This window comes from Psittacula echo (assembly GCF_963264785.1).
Source record: "Psittacula echo genome assembly, contig: SCAFFOLD_89, whole genome shotgun sequence".
Classification (NCBI taxonomy): Eukaryota; Metazoa; Chordata; class Aves; order Psittaciformes; family Psittacidae; genus Psittacula; species Psittacula echo.
Window position 1 is genome coordinate 144,175 of NW_027664210.1, and position 19,374 is coordinate 163,548.

The 19,374-nt window shown below is 50.6% G+C and overlaps 1 protein-coding gene across 1 annotated transcript in view; it reads left to right on the top strand.

The window, feature by feature from the left end:
* LOC308232663 (uncharacterized protein) overlaps positions 1-11,710 on the top strand; it is a gene marked incomplete at both ends in the record, with an annotated part of 33,121 nt that extends 21,411 nt beyond the window's left edge. The window contains 2 exon segments of the mRNA XM_080639891.1: positions 11,262-11,271; positions 11,696-11,710. Of these exon segments, the coding sequence (XP_080496017.1) occupies positions 11,262-11,271; positions 11,696-11,710 (25 nt within the window).
* Between the last annotated feature and the right edge of the window lie 7,664 nt (positions 11,711-19,374).

Below are 19,374 nucleotides of genomic sequence, written 5' to 3' on the forward strand. Positions count from 1 at the left end.
TGTTTTAAGTTTGCCAGCTTGGCTTTGTTATCTCTGGCCATATATGATCTGTTTGCATGCCAGTTTGAAAAGAGACATCTCCAGGCTGAGTGTACACTAAAGTATGCAGTGTGCTAGTGTATGGCAGGATGTGGATGTTGGTTTGGTAAAAGCTTGGTCATTTTTCTCACTAGGCTTTTCTGGGGGCTGGCTTTGCAGCTGGTACGCAGTCTGCTCCCCACAAACCCCTGTGATAAGCTGCAGAGACTCCTGTTCTTTATTGCTGAGCATTATTGTTGAACATTATTATTTTTGTATTGTAGCCGTTTTAATGCAGTTTTACTGTGATCTGCAAACATGCTGTCAGCTTGAGGAAAGCATTAACCAAACAACAGTGTGCTTTCATTTTACAACTGTCTTTGTTCTAGATTACCTTTATTTAAATACTGCTATCAGTGTGGACGTTCAGCTGGTGTTCAGCTCTCACCTTGCCAGCATTGTCATGAAGTCTTCACTTGCAGTGATATTTGCAAAAAGAAATCCTGGAATGAGCGGCATAGGCAGGAGTGTTTGGGATTGCTGAGCAAGTCTTCCCATCATTACGATCTGAGTACAGTGGTTTGTGCTTGTATACTGACTGGGGTATGTCTTCCATGTAACGGACCGGTAAAATGTGTTTTACAAAAGAATTTAAATAAGAAGGTTCAGTTCATTCACTTTAGTGGCTGTGATCTTTGTAAACCCACCAGCTTTAAGAGAGCTGCTACTGTGTCATTACTTGGAACGTGAGGAGAAAAGAATCTTTAAGGTGAGTGCACAGCAAAGGAAATGCTCTCTCCGAGACTAAGGTTAGCTACTGTGAACATCCATAGACAACTTTCCAGGCTGAAAGACCACCATAGAGCAAACAAGTTAGGCAGGGTGGAGCTTTCGGTACAAATTCTACCAATTAATCATCTGTACCTGTATTTTAGAAGAGAAATCAATGAGATTTCTGACTTTTACGCATGGAGTCGTTAATACCACACCACTGTGCTTATTGGAAACCACACTTGTGCTCATAAAAATGAAGCCCCATGCTACCTAGCAGTAGAAGACTGGCAAGGTAGAAATTACACTATTTGAATTATATCAGATGCTCACATAGATTGAATGAGAAATCTGACATATGAAGTGTGAGGTGGATACAGAACTGCTTTATTCACAGAAGTTCTGCAATTGATGTATCTTCTAGCGTCTGCCTTGAATGGGACTTTTAAATCTTGGATACATATAAAACCCTGTGTGTTTGGAATAGTGGGGTCTGTCCCACTGGAGATAAGTTATATCAAACATAGATGTTTACCAGTATGGGCTCTAGAGAATCAAAATATTACAGAACGGAACAGAATAGACATCAGACTGAAAGTTGGCAGCTGTATACGGCAGCTGTACACTGAAGGACTTAAACATGAAAAAAAGGACGTTCATTTAGAAAACAGAATTTTCCTACCTTGTGTTTAAAAATTTAGTGCATTATGGGTACAGCTGGGTGAAACATCAGGATGTTAACTGGTCGTTATTTAAGTTCTTTGAGGTAAGCTTTTTCCTGTATGGCAAATGCAAAATTTCATTAACTTCAGATTCAGTGACTTCAGAGCAAGTGTGAATGCCTTTCTGTAGACAGAATTTTTCTCAGTAATAAACAAGCTTCCTCAGTAGTGTCTCCCTGTCTAGTTAATTTTGAGGTGGAAAGGGTTTTGTTTGTTCCTTTGTTATAGTATTTTCTCTCCCGTTGTGTCCTTGATTTAAAATGACCTGAAATTCCCTCAGATGAGTTTTAGCAATTCAGTCTGTTGCTCTGAGAGGCTCTGATGCCCTTCGCCCCCTTTCCTGATTCCTTTTCACTGTAGTACGATGTGATTAGCATTTATTTTGTACTTCATAAGCAAAACTCTCAATGTTTATCTGAGTTTTGAAGTAACTAATAGTATTAACTGCAGATACATTTACTGGAAGAAGCAAGTGTCATTTACACTCGCATATGTAGTCATTGTTTGCTAGGAAGTTTATAGGTGAGTAGGTAGCCGCAGCTACCCCAAGAGTTGTGTCTGTTAGCATCACATTTAATAAACTATGCCAGAATAGGAACTTCCAGGAATCTTGTACGTGCTTCCAGTTTATTGTTTCAGAGAAACAAAAGTCACACAAAGAAACATGGCCGGCTTTGGTTTTTTTTTTCAGAGAAGAGTACAGCTCGAGCAGCTCCGGATGGAAGCAGTGCAGGATGCCAAAAGAATGTCACTGGCAAAAAGGGGGAAAATGGAAGAGAAAGAAAAGATGAAGAGAGAGGTGGAAGAAAGAGTAAAACTGGGACTGGTGGAAGAGAGCATCGCAAAGAATGACTGACTTGTTTCAAGTCACTCCTGCTGTTGTTAGGACAAGTTTTAATTCCACTGTTCTTTCTGCCTTGTGATGCGCTTCTGCTAAGCTTGAAAGTGATCTAATTTGACATGTTTGAGAAAGTAAAGCCAAACCCGTCTTTCTAAGATACTGCATATGAGCTCAAGGATTATAATGCCATCGAAAACCGGTGTGTGTATGTATATGCAAGCTATGTGTTTCTATAAATTTTTGCAATTAGAAATACAGTGAACTTCAGATTGCTTTTAATGGTCTCATGCCACATATATATGTATATATATTTTAAACCACACTATTGCCCCTTATTAAACATCATCACAAATACTCCAGTAGGGAGGGAGTATCTGAGCATATCGAGAGTGACTACATGGCTGGGGGGATGAGGGCTAAGGTCAGCGTGAGTCCAGATGGTTTTCTCTTTAATCCTATTGCCAAATTGGAAAGGCTTAAGGAGGAGTGGATGTATCTTGAGGTTCAGCACGTTGTTGTGCAGCTGTGTCAATGACAACGGTGTGATTTTAAAACCACAGGACCACCTTTGGGGGTCAAGGATTGGTAGGGACAAGTAGAACTTTCCCGACAAAGAAGGTAGAAACCCCTCTTTGCTAACAGACTGGCAAACCTGAGGAGACTAGAATAAGATAGGAGGGAGATGATGACTTCAAGTGAGGAAGCGGTGAATTGGTTTGGCAAGCAAAGGTGCAGAGTGATGTGGTTGACGGTTTTCAAAATCTACAGAACAGGGAAGAACGGTGCACACTCACAAATAAGGAATTGCTGAGGGGACATTAGCAAGGGGTGTGTGGGGGTTGTTCCTCATCTTTCAGGAGTGTCTGTACGCTAATGCAGTCAGTATGGGGAGCAAACAGAAGAAATTAGAAGTTTACATGCCATTAGAGGGCTACAGTCTCAGTGAAGTCACAGAGATGTGGTGGGAAAGCTCACATGACAGATGTGCTGAAACGGATGGACACAGGTTCTTTAGAAGGGACAGACTGGGAAAGGGATGAGCGGGAGTTGCCCTTACTGTGACAGCGGCTGGAATCCATGGAGCTCTGCCTTGGGGTGAACAAAGCCGGTTGAGAGGTTATGGCTCAGGATTAGCCGGCAGACTAACATGGGTGATGTGAGTTGAGGTATCTGTTACGGACTGCCTGATCAGGAAGTAGATGAGGTCTTCGTCAAACAGCTGGAAGAAACCTCATGCTCATAGGCCCAAGTCCTAAGGGAAGACTTTAAGCACCCCATGACATGATGGGGAGGAGAATCAAAAGAATGTAACTCCCATGGGTTGAAATAGGAACAGTCCAGTAATTAAGGTATAACACAAACCATTGCTGCTGCCAACAATAATAATAATGATGAAGGGAATAACAAGGGGAGAGAATACAACCGCTCACCATCCACGCACCGATACCCAGCCCGACCAGAGCAGTGATCGAGCCCTTCCAGGTAACTGCCCCCAGTTTCCATAGTGGGCATGAAGTGCTGTGGTATGGAATACTTCTTTGGCTAGTTTGGGTCAGGTGTCCTGTCTCTGCTTCCTCCTGGCTTCCCTTCCATCCTGGCAGAGCATGAGACTCACAAAGTCCTTGGTCAGAGTAAACATGACTGAGCACCAACTAAAAACATCGGTGTTATCAGCGCTGTTCCCAGGCTGAAAGTCAAAAGCACAGCGCTGCACCAGCTACTGAGAAGGAGAAAAATGACTGCTACAGCTGAACCCGGGACACAGGGTTAAACTCTGCCAGCGTGGGACATGAGTGCTGAGCATGGGGCTGGGGACCACACCAAATGTGGGGAAAGGGCCAAGCTGAGGGTCAGGGCTCACACAGAACTTGGAGGTGAAGGCCAAGCATGGAGCTGGAGCCAGGGGCGAGCATGGGGATGGGACTGCATTGACGCTGGGATGGGAAGGCTGGATGGGTATGGCTCTGAGTGTGGGGACGGAGACAGTGACGGGCATGGGTGCAGGAGCACTGGGCTGCAGGAGCCTCTGGGAAAAGGCTGCAGCTGGTGGCAAACCAGGGTGGGATCATGGTACAGAAGCAGATAGGGATACCTTGAGACAATGTAGAGATGGACTTTTAGAATCCCTGGAGTTGAGCAGGATAAAAAACAACCAGTTGCAGTCAGGTGAGGGAAAGTCAGTAAGGGTCAACAGAGCACTCATCTGATGTTTGTGCTCGATGAGCTTAGCAAAGGAGTATGTATGGGAGGGTCCACCCTGGAAATAATTGTTTCCCTTTTTGTCAACCAACCCACTCCTGACATCCAAAAAGATTTTTCTAAACATGCTCCAGCACGGCAAGGGCAAGGAAGAGATGAAATTGTGTAGCGTAGCAACTTTTGTCTTTAATGGGAGGAAGGATCACAAGGAGAAACTGAGGAACAATGCAAGTTCCCTTGCTAGTTCCCACAGCCCTTAGGGGTCCAGGACCCTTTTTCCCAAAAGGAAGGGGACAAGGGCAAGGATACAGTATACCACAAGGACTTTTTTCCCCTGAAATTGCCCAAGCCAATTGCTGCAAATATTGTGAATCATAAGGCCACTGGAAAAAAGATTACCCCTTTAAGCTGTGTTTTTCTCTGGCATCACAACCTATGCCAAGTTTAACCATGACTTCCAAATCCAGTCCCCTGCACCTGCACAGGAAAATAAATACACCCAAAATTCACAATTACTGGGAATCTGTTATACAGCAACATTCAGTAAAGCCCACGTGATTTTAAATACCATAAACCCACGTCAAGAGTTCCCACACACCCGTCAGGGGAGGAAGGGGGAGGGGGGGAATTATCTGTGCCCGATAGATATGGGCACCATGCATTCATCTCTGAACAGCTACAGGTTGGGCAGAGAAGAGATTCAGAGCAGCCCTGCGGAGAAGGACTTGGGGGTGTTGGTCAATGAGAAAATGAACATGAGCCGGCTGCAGTGTGCGCTCGCAGCCCAGAAAGCAACCGTATCCTTGGCTGCATCAAGAGGAGCGCGACCAGCAGGTCGAAGGAGGTGATCCTGCCCCTCTACTCTGCTCTCGTGAGACCTCACTTGGAGTATTGTGTGCTGTTCTGGTGTCCTCAACACAAAAAGGACATGGAACTGTTGGAACAAGTCCAGAGGAGGGCCATGAGGATGATCAAGGGACTCCCGTATGAAGACAGGCTGAGAAAGTTGGGGCTGTTCAGCCTGGAGAAGAGAAGGCTGTGTGGAAGCCTCAGAGCAGCCTTCCAGTATCTGAAGGGGGCCTACAAGGATGCTGGGGAGGGACTCTTCATCAGGGACTGTAGTGACAGGACAAGGGGTAATGGGTTAAAGCTTAAACAGGGAAAGTTTAGATTGGATCTAAGGAAGAAATTCTTTACCGTGAGGGTGGTGAGGCACTGGAATGGGTTGCCCGGGGAGGTTGTCAATGCTCCATCCTTGGCGGTGTTCGAGGTCAGGCTGGATGAGGCCTTGGGTGGCATGGTTTAGTGTGGGGTGTCCCTGCCCATGGTAGGGGGGTTGGAACTAGACGATCTTCAGGTCCTTTCCAACCCTAACTATTCTACGATTCTAACAAATGACCACAATACATGGACACAGTGGGACTACAATACAGCATGGGAATTGAATAAAGGTCCCCAAGACGTGCCCTTTTTCAGAAAAGGCACCCTTCCAGGTGGGCCACCTATCAATTACACGTTCTTTTGTACTATCTGAAAACAGCCCAACCAGCGTCTTAGGGACGCATTTACACAGCAAACCGCAGGCAAAGTTAACAACCCATTAACAACTGCCTAAACTATGCCTGGACGGAAACCCTGCCTACCAATTTGTATAGGATCAAAAAGCCATCAATGACTGGGTACAAATATTCCACCTGATAGTGCCTGATCCATCAGTTCTTGTTGCCTTTATCTCCCAGGGTGGTGATCTCATAGCAGCCTTCCAATATCTGAAGGGGACCTAGAAAGGTGCTGGAGAGGGGCTCTTCATCAGGGACTGTAGCGACAGGACAAGGGGTGATGGGTTCAAATTAAAACAGGAAGTTCAGGTTAGATATAAGCAGGAAGTTCTTTACTGTGGGGGTGGTGAGGCACTGGAACAGGTTGCTCAAAAAAAACAAGTGGGTAAATGCTCTATCCCTGGCCGCATTCAAGGCCAGGTTGGACAGCGCCTTGGGCAACATGGTCTAGGGTAAGGAGTCCCTGCCCATAGCAGGGGGGTTGGAACTGGATGCTCTTAAGGTCCTTTCCAACCCTGACTATTCTATGATTCTATGATTTTGATTCTCCCCAACTCCCTTGGGTCTGGGGAAAGAGGAAAAGAAGAGAGAGAAGGAAGAGAGGAAGGAGCTTGCAGAACTCATGGTGCTGGCCAGAGATTCCTCCTCCTGAATGTCAGCCGCCCGCAACAGGAAGGTTGCCATGAGAAACCTTGAGGGTCACAGGGATGTTCCCAAGGGCAATAAGGGAGCAGAGGGGACAGATTTCCCATGGTGTCTGGCACCAAGTCCAATCTCTCTCAGCTACTTGTGGTTAAAGGAACATCTCCATTTGCTGGGAGATGAGAATCTGCCACGTCCTAGGGAAGGAGATCCACAAAGCAGTTGTGATGAGACCTGAGAGGTGGGGAGGATCAGAGATGTTTCCCCTCATCCCTCCCCAGGCTTCCTCCTCGTGCACCCCCAGCCTCATTGCTTTCCAGGTTTGTCTGGGATGTCTAACCGTGCAAGGACAACCTGGGTGGAGACGGACACATAGGACACTGCAGGGAATTTGGGTACCCAAGGAGAGGAGATGGGGGAGTGTCGAGGGAGGGGATTTTGGGAAGTCCAGCTGAGGTGATTGGTAGGCACCGAAGGAAAAGAACTGAAACAGATCCAAGTTAAGGGGCCTGGGAGGACCACTGTTAGGGGAATTTAGGCTATGGACCAGACAAAATAATAAGCATAGATCTAGGAAGAACTGAAAGGTCATGGAGAGAGAGCAAGGAGGATTTCTTTATGGACACATAACCATAGACTTGGTGGAGGCCCCTCCATGAGTTTGGGATGTGTCTTCACAGGCATGGGACAGATGTGACTATTCACTGTGAACCTGGGCTCCGGGGAAAGAAAGACTTATGGAAGGAAGGAGAGGGACTGATGGGATTGGGTAGCCCCTTGATTGGTCAGGGAGAGGCAAAGCCGAAGAGGCTTGGTCCCCAACATTGCAGCTTTCTTCTGCAGGATTGATGATATGAGCTTGCTGAGAAATCCTACCCCAGTCTCCCCAGAGCTCCCTAGATGTCTCTGGAGGGGCATTTCCAGGCTCCCTGGGATCCCATTACCCCAGGCTGGCACCTGAGGGGCCATCTGGGCACTTACCACATGGTCCAAGTTCAACAATCAAAGAGGTATGATTTGAGCTCTGGAGAGAGAGAAGAGGGCAATGGGATGAGAGTTAAGGACCCAGGACTCCAGAGGCGGATCCATACCTTATGCTGGGACCCAGATGTCCATGAGGGCAAAGAACATCCATAGTCATTGGGATCTCCTGCAGCCTAGACCAACCTCCAGCCTTATTCATTAATGAGGTTTAATAATTTGGGGTCACCTGTGCATCTGATTTGGTGTACCAGACGCTGAGGAGCAAGGCCAAGTTGAGCACTGTGATCTTCATCTTCCTCCTTTGATTTACTATGTTTATTAATTGGTTGTAAAGATGTTAGTGATCACTTGATTCACGCCTTACCTGAACATTTGAAGGTTCCATGCACCCTGTGTAAAACCACAATTGGGTGCCTCAATTTAGCTGAAACACCTTATGTGCGTGAATAAATATTTGTTCTTGTAATTCTGTACTTCGTGTCCTGACCTCTCTTACCTCAGTCAGTGTGAATTTTTGCGACACCACCACCGTCATTGTCAGCCTAAGTCAGCGCTGTCACCGAGCAAGATGTGACCATTCAGAGTGGACACAATGAATTGTCTGCTTGTCCCCAAGCAGCCACTTGGAGCTGACTGCAGGAACAGAGCTCCCCTGGCTGTAGGAAGGATGTCTGTCCCCACAGCACCTCTGATAAGATGCGGGTTTTTTTGTTTGTCCAGGGCCCACAGGACAAGGATCCTGTCGAGGAAACTTGGAAAGAGCCTGACCCAGGTGGGCTGTGGCAGTTGAAGCATCCGGTATGCCTGGGTACTGGGGAGATTTCCTTCCCTGCCTATCCTGGGCAGCATCCTCTGACCAGTGTGGGGTAGGGGCAGCCATGAGAGCCTGGGAACTTGCCAAGCCTGGAACTGTTCATGCCTGTTTTCAAGCACTGCAACCTCATCGTGCGCAACAATCAACTGCAATTGCAATAGAGCCTTAAAGCATGGTTGTCAGCCTGGCTTCTTTCCATGAGACAAGCAAAATGCTGTCCACGTGCCATTGCTAGAAGGAAAGGAGAACAACACTGAGAGCACTCTCATAGTTCTGGCCAATCCCGGGCAATTTTCACATCAGGACAAAGATCTGTTTCTCTTGCCTGTTTCTGAAAGGTAACCATTGAAGCATGTCAGGTTTCTCTCTCCAGCCCCGTTCACCTCTCCTCCCCAAGACAGCTTGGCTGAGGTGTCCCACCAGGGATGGGGACAAAGGCTGCTGTTCCCAAAGAACCACTCCAATCCCCCATCCCTATTGGGGTGGCCTGTCTACCAGTCTCTCGAGGGAGCAGAACATCAGAAGTGCTCATGTGCAACTGTCAGCAAACCCACCAACCGCTCTGAGCAACGGCAGCACTGAACTGAGTGGCCATACTGAGGCCCTCTGAGGTCAGTGTCAGGAGAGCAGAGCTGTGAATGCCAAGTTGTTGTCCTATTCTTCAGACTCGTCCTCTCCTGAAGTGTCACAGTCTTTCCACATACCAAGCAGAAGCCTCAGCACTTGCTCCCTCTAAAATAACTAAAATAATCCACTGTGAGGATAATTCTACAAGGCTGGTGGGGAAAACCTGACTTGGATCTTGAAGCCCATGGGTTATTTCAGGGGAAGCAAGAGGTCACCTGGTTTGTCTCCATTATGATACAGACTCCTGTCGTAGCTTCAAATAAAGCCTGCCTAGTTCAATTCAGATGGAAAGCTAGGAACAAAGAAGCACTGTGTGTGGCTGAGAGCTGAAAATAGCTGGGACTCTCCAGTGAAACATTAAAGGTCATTTCTGAAGATTACCCATTACATGATGAGTGCTTGTTCTTTACAGAAGACTTGGTATAGAGAAGAGAACTGTTGTTGGACAGTTCTGAGAAGATATCAAGCACTTCTGAATATTTGCTTTGAAGATTGTTTAAAGGAGAGGCAGTCAACTGGAAAATTGTTCTGCCTTGTGCATTAGCTGCTGAAGCCACAGAGTGCTGAATAATTAGCATTTCAGAGGGCTATGACACAGCTGTGAAGTCGTTGTTCAAGGCATTGCATGCATGTAAGTAGTTAAGTGCAGTGGGCAGTGCAGCCCACCCAGCCGCTCGCTCCGTCCTTGCAGTGAGCTCAATTCTTCCTCTATCTCCCCATCCCCTCCATTCCCCCTTCACTCACCTAGCATCTGTTGGTTTCCCCATCCCTTCCCACTTCATTTCTTCCCTCTCTCCATCCCTTCATCCCTCCATCCATTACCTTTTCACCCTTCCTGAGTCACTCACTCACCAACATCCACAAATATCACTGGGAGCACCACAAATGGACCAGCAATGATTTTATCGTCAGTAAATTGACTCGAGACTTTCTGTACCTTGGACCTTCTGTATCAGCAGTATCAGAGCATACAAGTGAAGCCTACTATGCAGGAGCTGATCTGCCTCCTTCTACAGCTTCATGCCCAACTGGAACATCATCTGCAAGGACCTGTAATTTAGGGGGCTGGAGGATACTGATTACCACCTCAATCAACACCTCTAGGGACTGTGAGAGCCATCTGGGGGATAATGGTCCTGAATGTGAGAAGAGAGAGAGGTGGAAAGCCACCAGATAGTATCTAAATGACTTGGAGGGGGGAGAGATGTGGGGCTCCTGGCCTGGCTGGTGGTTACTTGTGGTCACTTCCGATTTTCAGCTGCCTCTAGAGAACAATAGAGAGGTGACAACTTCCAGCAGGGCACAGAGGTTCTCTGTTCCCAGGGTTTCAGTCACCCCACCCCTGCCAGCAACCCCTATTTCCACAGTGCTGCCCCCAGTGTCATCCCATACACCCTGAGTGCGATCCCAGCATCACCTCAACCCCCTGAACCCCAGTGCTCCCAGTACTCCCTCAGTCCATCCACCTGCCCCAGTGCCCTCCCACACCACTCCCTGGTTCCCTTTGTCTGCCCCAGTGGTCCCACTTCTGCTTCCTTTCTCTCCCACCTTTCCAGGGCCACTTCTTTGTTCTCTCCTCCTACCCCTGTGCTCCCAGGTCTGCTCTCTCGTTCACCCAGTCTGCACCAGTTCTTCTACTTCTGGTCTCTAATTCCCCTCATTTTCCCCAGCGCTGCACGGGGAGGGTGGAAATGGAAGGGCTCAGCCATCTGGGGGTGGTGAAGGCGGACAGACAGAGAAGAATTAGATGAGTTGTACCTATTCATATGCCCCTTACAACACCCTAAAGGGCAACTCCTTTGGCTGCCTTTCTGTGGTTTGTTGCTCTTTTGGGGGTGTTTTTCTCAGAAGGTGATGAGCAGCTGCAGTTGATCCTGCAGCTTCCTGGAATTTGTACGTTCCTGGTGACCACCTGAAATGTGTTTTCAGAAGCATAGCCAATGCTATTTCACTGGGAAAAGAGAGGGATTTCTCAATGCCTGTGCATTCCATGGCCCAAGTGGTAGCTCTATGTGGGATTGCCAGCAACAGGAATGATGAGGGTTAACCTGTTTCTGCCATTTGGTCTGTGGCTTGCCCTCTAGGAGCCTGAGGGTAAGAGGAATAGGGAGGCTCAAAGCACAGGCTGAATGTGGAATTGTCCTGAAGGCCACATGCAGGCTGCATAAAGCAGCTCCGCTGCTCTGTGGGTTTGTGTAGGGTTTTGTTTTTAAAGCAAACAGTAGGGCTCTGCCTGGTCTTAAGGTCTTTTCCCACACTTTTTACTATTGTAATATATTATATGTTAGTTAAACATCGCCATTCTGTAATTCTATTGTGTGGCAGACTTTTATATAAAAGCAACAGGAATGGCCAAGTAAAACACATCTGACACTAAAAGGGAGATGTGCACTTTTTTTGCATCATGCCTGCAGGACTGGATTCCTGCTGTGAGATCTTCCTGCATTTACTCTGCTCAACTCCACTTAGTTTTCCAAGACAAGCTGATGTCTCTAATTCTGTCTCTCCTGTTGCACAGGACGACTGGCTGTAACAGACCAGCTGCATCCAGGAAATGGCTTTTTGAGTTGGTGGCTTTGCGAACATCAAAGTCCACAAACTCGGTGGACCACCAGAGAAGTTATGAGGTGGCTTCTTTTGTTCAGAGCTCAGTGGCGATTGTTTTTTTGCAAGACCACTTAGAAAATATCTAAAAAATCCTATTTAAAAACTCCAAACAAACAAAGAAGCCCCAAACCCCAATTTGTAAGCCTTTGGAGACAGACCACCGTGGGTCAATTGGTCTTCAACTCTTGGTGCTTTTGCACAATCTCAATGAATCAGAAATTACTATTAACAATCCCTACACCACAGCGTCTGTCCTGTGCCAGCCCACCAACTGAATTACTGACATTTGTCTCGATGAAAGAGGAAATAGATTTTGTGGTAACATGATGAAGAGGCCGGCGTATGGATTTCCCCTGTGATTTGAGAGCACCATATGATTTAGCTGCTCTCTTTTGCCCAATTCCAAGTGGAAATAATCAAGATTATCCAAGTAAAGCAGCAAATTAATATCATGTCTGTCAAGGGGCTGGTCAGATAAAATCCGTTCAAGACCTCAGTGCAACTGCTATGGAAAACTTGGTTGCTTCTTTGTCAAAGGTCAGGAGGAATTTGAAGCTATTTTTATTCCAGTTGTCCCTCTCTTCTCTCTCCACAGGTGTGTTAACAACCGATGCAGCTTTCTGTTAGTTTGGAAGTTGATCTGTTCTTCGCAGTCCTGAAAGACATGCAGGAGGTGCCCTACAGGACACACAGAGAAGTGCTGGAGCATGTCCAAAGAAGGACAGCAGAGGAGGTGAAGGGTCCAGAGAGCAAGTCCTGTGAGGAATGGCTAAGGGAACTAGGAGTGTTTAGTCCGGAGAAGAGAAGGCTGAGGGGGGGCCTTCTCACTCTCTACAGCTACATGAAAGGAGGATGGAGAGAGGTGGGGGTCAGTCTCTTCTTCAAAACTTACAAGGAGCAGGACAAGAGGAAAGTGCCTCTTGAGCCCAAAAGAGAGAGCAGGTGGCTGTGGCTTGATCAGCATCACCTGAAAGGGGAAAAGGGAGGAAAAGAAGGTGCCCATAGCGCCTTGTTCTCCAGAAGACTTGTCCGCAGTGCAGGCGTCTGGCATAACGAGTTGCTGTACGTGCATTTGCCCTTTGCTGTGTGTTGCTGTGTGCATGCCTGGGCACCTTTAGCTGAAGTCCCCCTGTCACAGTGGCGGGGAGAAAACTTGATGGAAAACTCCCGTGTTATCAGGACATTGCTAATGATCTGCTGCTGTTACTGACTGGCATTTCTCCCCTTTCTGGTGAGGAAGATAAAGGCAAGAGAGACAGAGCTAAGGGGCAGATACAATACATCCCTCAAGGGGTCTTAGAAGGCCTCCCAAAGGAAAGATCTAGTCTCTGATGCAAACTGGAGTGACATGCCCTGTCCACGTGGCAGGGCAAGCTCGTGGCTGGAACTGAGCTGGCACTGGAATTGGTTCCAAGTCCTAGCTCCAGTTCCCTCCTAGCTCCAGCCAGACATTGCTGGATGCCCCTGCTCTGCCAGCTGATCCCCAGTGTGTGAGAAAGGTCCGATCCAGGGTCTGCTTATGCCTTCTGAACAGCTCGTGATGTGTGAGCGCGCATCAGCATTGAATAGCTGAGCTAGTGAAAGGCAAAGATGTGTTCCTTGGCCTCCCTCTGCTCAGCTTTGGGCCAAGGCAGGGAGCAGGCCTGCTGTCCTGTGGCTGGTCTCTCCGCTAAGGTGGTTGTGTGTTCTCAGAAGCCCCAACAGAAGGTGGGGATACTCAAGGGCTGGTAGTTGCAAAGCAGAGGACGAGGGGCGGGCAGGCTGCTTTCCCTTTCCCAGGCAGTAGTCCTGGTTTTGGCTGAGACAGAGTTAATTCTCTTCCCTGTAGCTGGTGCAGTGCTCTGTTTTGGCTTCAGTCTGAGAGCAATGCTGGTAACACACCAGTGATTTAGTTGTTGCTCAGTAGCACTTATCCTGATCAAGGACTCTTCAGTCTCTCATGCTCTGCCAGTGAGGAGGAGCACAAGAAGCCAGGAGGAAGCAGAGACAGGACACCTGACCTGAACTAGCCACAGAGGTATTCCAGACCACAGCATGTCATGACCGGTATAGAAACTGGGTGAGTTGGACGGAAAGGACCGTTTGATGCTGGATCAGGCTGGGTATCGGTCAGCGGGTGCTGAGCAATTGTATTGGGCAACACTTGTGTTTTCTGGATTTTCATTTCTCTTTTTCTGTTGCTTCCTAGTATTATTATAATTTCTGTTATTGTTGGTGTTGTTTATATTATCACTATCTTTTACTTGCTTTCAATTATTAAACTGTTCTTTTCTCCACCCGCAGGTTTTACATTCTTCCGATTCCCCTCCCCATCCCACCCAGGGGGTGGGCGAGCGGCTGCCTGGTGCTGAGCTACCAGCTGGGTTTAAACCAGGACAGAGGGACACTCCAGTTTGCCCTCATCTGCCCTTACCTGGGGCACACGGTGTGCGGGAAGGGAATCTCCTTTACACAGACACCACAGGAGCCCACATTCCCTCAGCCACTCTGCTCACTGTGGTGATGCAGCCGGAGAGGATCCAGGCATGCGGCCGCTGGCAGAGGAGAGGGGACACAGACACAGACACACAGAGTGCAGCTTTGCTGAACGGGTTTATTGATCATGAGAGGGAAACGGCCCAGGGCTCCCAGGGGATCAGGTGGGGTCCTCCAGGGATGACCATCTCCTCATGGCGCTGGAGGGGGACACGATAAGGAGGTCACCACCACTTCGGTCCTGAAAGACAGATCCCTAAATGAAACACCCGCCCGCGGTGTCTGCTGGAACACGAGAGGGGCCTTGTCCCCGGTGTCTCTCTGCAGAGACCTGAGGAAGGAGAAGGGAATTGGAGACCCCAATATGCCTGGGATAGGGCTTGGCTCCTGTGAGATCCATAGGGCACCCAGACTCCCTTACAACAGGAAGCCTTGAAACCTCCCAGAGCCCTGCCCAGCCCTCACGGTCATCCTGGGGGTCTGTATGGCACCAGAGCCCTTGCCTGGCCTGCACAGTGATCCTCTGGGTCTGCTGAGCCCCGCTGAGTGCAAGGAAAGGCAGCTCTGTCCAGCTTGCCCTGGCACATGGATCATGGACAGTCCCCTCTGTTTCCCTCTTCCATACCCAAGCTCTGGCCACCCCTGAGGGCTCAGGGATTTCCTGGGCCTCAGAATCCCTTGTGGGGCTGGAAATGCCCTGATGCTGCTCACCTAGACACGAAGACCTACAGCCAGGCGTTTCTGGCGGAGAAGCACCAGAGGAACCTGGGGAGAAAGGGAGGGTTAGGGACACGCTTGGGTGCACTGGGGTGTACTGGCAGGCAGGGAAAAGCGATGAGCAATGGGGTCCTTGGAGAAGGTGCTTTCAGGGAGAAATGGGGTACAAGAATTTGCATGGTGGTACACAGAAAGCAATGGGGGTCCTGGGGAAGGGATCACCTGGGTGCATGGCCGTGTATTGGGGCATCCTGGGGTGCTTTGGGTTGTAATGGGATGGATGGGAGTGCAAGGGGGACCCAGGGGAAGGGGGCCTCCCTGGAAAAACACTGGGGTGTTGTGGCCATGAGGGGGGAGCATCTGGGGACAGCAGAACTCATGATACCTACCTCAGGCTTCTTCCCTTCCTCTATTTCGAGTTCCCCCTGTAGAGAGACCACAAAACCTCACTGGTCACTGGTATGTCCCCAGTACCAGCAAGGGACCAGCAAGGGATGGGAGGCGTAAACTGCCATCTAGTTCCCCAGATTGGTTGCCCTCTAAGTCCACCCCAATACTCACACTCAGGCCATAATCTCCACTTTCTTCTAAGACTGCCTGGGAAAGAGAGCAAAGAGCTTGTCTGGATTGGACCTCGGTGGGGCTTTGTGTGGGGCACAGGTGTCCCCAGCCTCCCCAGGCCCACAGCTTCCCTCTGGTCTGAGCAGGAAGATCCCTTCTGCTCCCCCCCACCCCATTGCTCCAAGTTTCACCTGGGATACCTGTTCATGCAGTGACCAGGGGTGGGGACAGAGGTAAGGACAGCCTGGAGAACTAGGGGTCTCCAAAGGGGATGGGGTGACTGGGACCCAAAGATAGGGCACTGGCGTGAACTAGCCAGGCTGATAGCATTGAAGGGACAGGACCGTGTGGGATGTTAATGTGGGGTATAGGAATTCAGGTGCAGAGGATAGGGGGACTTCAAGTGTGGTGGTTGGTAGAGGCAGAAGGCCGACTGCAGAGGACCAAAGTGAGGGGACTGGGAGAGTGTTTGGGAGCTGGGGTTCAAGGAAGTGGCTTTGGGGACATTACCACAGTGGACAGGATGAAAGGTAAAGGACTGAGGGGGGCGACGTCCCAAAGGCATTGGGAACGATCAAAGGGAGGGCATCTGGGGACCCTAGGTAGGACACAGAGGAGATCCCAGGGAGGGGATGCCTGAGGGGACCAAAAGGATGAAGGGGCCCAAAAGGGAGGGGTGTGGGGGCATCGAGAAAAGAAACCGTTTGGGGCCCTCCGAGCGAGGAGATAGATCCGACCATGCAGTGAAGAAGCTGGGCTCTGGGTATCAGGAGCTATACTGCTGGGAAGCTTGGGAACAGACAGAACTGTGGAAGGCAGAAAGCTGCATCGCCTGGGGCTTCTCCCTTTCCTCTTGCTTGGGAAAGGGAGAAGCCAACTCAAGGGGTTTCGTGCTCACCACTGTGATTTCATCCTGCAGGGGAGCTGATGTCTTGCAGCCAACACCTGTTCCCAGCCTTGAGCCCCTCCATGAGGCACTGGGGACTCACCTGAGCATCTGCTGGGGTGCACAGCAGGATGGTGAAGAGCAGGGCCATGCTGAGCACTGCGACCTTCATGTTTCTCTGCGGTGTGGTGAGTCCTGGATGAGGCTGGAGAAGGTGAGGGGCAGATTTATCCCTCCCAGAACTCCTCCTTTGCCCCCAGGGCAAAGCCAGACTTGGCAGAGACACCAGCCCTGGCAGCAAGCCCGGCCTAGGCGCAGTCACCCCTGCCTCCAGCATGGCTTCAGCCACCTTTGCCGGCATCAGTCCAGCTTCCTGCACGAGGCAGCTGGACATGCAAGTGCCCAGGCATCTGGGGGTGGTGAAGGGGAACAGACAAAGGACCCCTGACAGCCAGACATCCTACAGTGTCTGCCCACTGCTCCAACACAAAAGCACCCTCCAACAGTCCCCCAAAGCCGGATCCCCCTATCTCCCAGTGCCCCTCACCTCCCAGCACTACCATCTCCCAGTACCGCCTACCTTCCAGGACTGTCCTTCCCCCCAGGACTCCCCCAGGGATGATGCTAGCCTCAGACCAGGGGTCTCTAAGCAGAACTGTCCCTGCCCCCTCTCCATCCCTTGGGTAAACAGGGGGCTGGGAATGACCCCTCTTCCTGGGGCATCAAGGATCCCAGCATTAGGGAACACTGGGAAGTAGGAGGACAGCTGCGGTGTACTGGCAGGTGGGGATACTGCCGGGTGACTGCGACCTTCAGTCACGGGAGGCAATGGGGAGCACTGGTGAGTGCTGGGCACTGGGAGATGAGGGTTCGGCTTGAAAGCGTGCTGGGGTGGTCCCGATGCCCAGCTCCAGCCCACCCCATTTCCCACACACTGCAGGCCCCAGCCTGGTCTGGTCCCCAGCCACAGCCTCCCCAGTGCAGAGAACAGAGCAGAATATCCCCTGCCCTGGCCACCAGCCTGCCACTGCCTGGGGCCACCATACCCACCCCGATCACTGGAGTCCCACTCTGCAGAGCTGCCTCCAGATGGGGGGTCACAATGACTTTGTCCCCAACAAGGCTCTGGCTCCAGCCACGTCCCTGGGTGGCACTCAGACACTGGTCACCCAAGGCCCTTGTCCCCAAGGCATGTCCCTTCAATGCACTCATCCTTGGCCAGGCCAGCTCTGTCCCCGAGCAGGATGTGGCCATCCAGAGGGACACCGAGAAGCAGGCGCTTGTCCTCAGGCAGCCACTTGGAGCTAATTGCAGGAACAAGAGAGCTCTCATGGCAACAGGAGAGATGTTTGTTCTTGTCATCCCTCCTCTGTGTGTGTGTGGCTGATAAGCTGTATTTGCCCAGGGCCAGTGGCACAGGAACCTGTCAGCAAGAGCATGTTGTTGCTTCCAGCATGTTCTGCAAGTTGCCGCTTCATGAGAATGCATAATGGGGGGCTGAGGGGGAACCTGGAGAGGTTAAGCCAGAGTGGCAGAGCCCACCAAGGAGGGCAGTGAAAGAGAGGGGCACCCTGGCCATGAGGCTGCTCCCCTGGGACTGCCCTCACCTCTGGGCTCCAGCCTGTCCCAGGGGAGTGAGGAGCCCCAGTGAGGGTGAGTGTACGGGGTGCCCGAGATCTGCTCCTCCCTGGTGCCCCCAGCACTGCCCTCCTTGGTGGGAAGGCCATGGCTCGAGGGTGTGCATGGCTGAGGATGACTGGCTGTCGTCATTCCATGTCTGTGCCTCAGCCAAAACCCTGCAAGGTGAGGACGAAGGGAGAGGAGCAGCGTGAGCAAGGCACAGAGCTCTGACAGCATCATGTCACTTGACTGGAGCTAAACACTGCCCTGTGAATGCAGCACAGCCCTTCCCTGCATGCTCTCTCCCAGGGCTGTGTCCCCCGCAGGAACAGGGCTTTCCCCAAGGACACAGCCCACCTCAGCACTCCCCTTTGCAGTGCACACAGGTGGCTTCTCTGAAGGGTGTAGCCAGAAAGGCAGATGCTCTGCGTGACCTTTGCCATGGGGTAAATACCACAGAGGAGTCTCCCAAAACACCAACAGTTAAGGAGAGAGAATCACGAATTACGCTCTGAAAGAATCACAGAATCTTAGAAGTCAGGGACCTCTTTGAATAGGAACCTGGAGGTGTTATGGGATGTGCTCTGGTGGCCAAGCTTGTGCTCACTGCTGGGGGGAGCCACGGAGAAAAGGCTGAGTGGGAGGAGGGCTCAGGACTCACCCTGCTCCCCTGGGACAAGCCCTGTATCAAAGGGTCTCCCAGAGCTGCCCTGGGACAGGACCTTCCCTCAACCCTCAGGTGTCACGCAGCACGCAGGAGCACACAGAGAGGGGCTGTCCCTGGCGGGGACAGGAAGAACTGGTGAGATGAAGCTCCTCTCTTGGGCCCAGGACCTTGCTGCTCTCCCCACACACCCCAGCGCAGGGGTCAGCCCTGGGTGGGGCAGTAAGGGGGAAAAGCCTGGCAGATGTGCCCCATGGAGGGGACTCGCTGAACATGGGCAACCGAACCTTGCCTGCTTCTTCCATGCTGAGCTGTAACCGATCTCCTCATACACGGCCTCAGGGAAGGGCTCCCAAGCTCTCCCAGAGCATCTGGACAGTGGCGGAACTGTCCCAGAACAGGCAGAGAGGGGACAGGAACCCACTCTGCTCCCCCAGCTTTGGTCCTTTGGGCATTGCCTTAGCAGAGGGAAGTGACAAAGTCCCACAGTGTGCAGCCGAGAACTGGGAAACCCTCTGGCCCAGGCAGCTGCTGCCATTGCGGACGCAAGCTGTGCTGCCCAGGAGGGTCCCGTCATGCAGGGGTTGGCAGATGGACACAGAGTGGTTGTAGGGCATGATGGTGAGAAGATAAAACTCGTCTGTGCTTGAGGAGAGAAAGAAAAAGA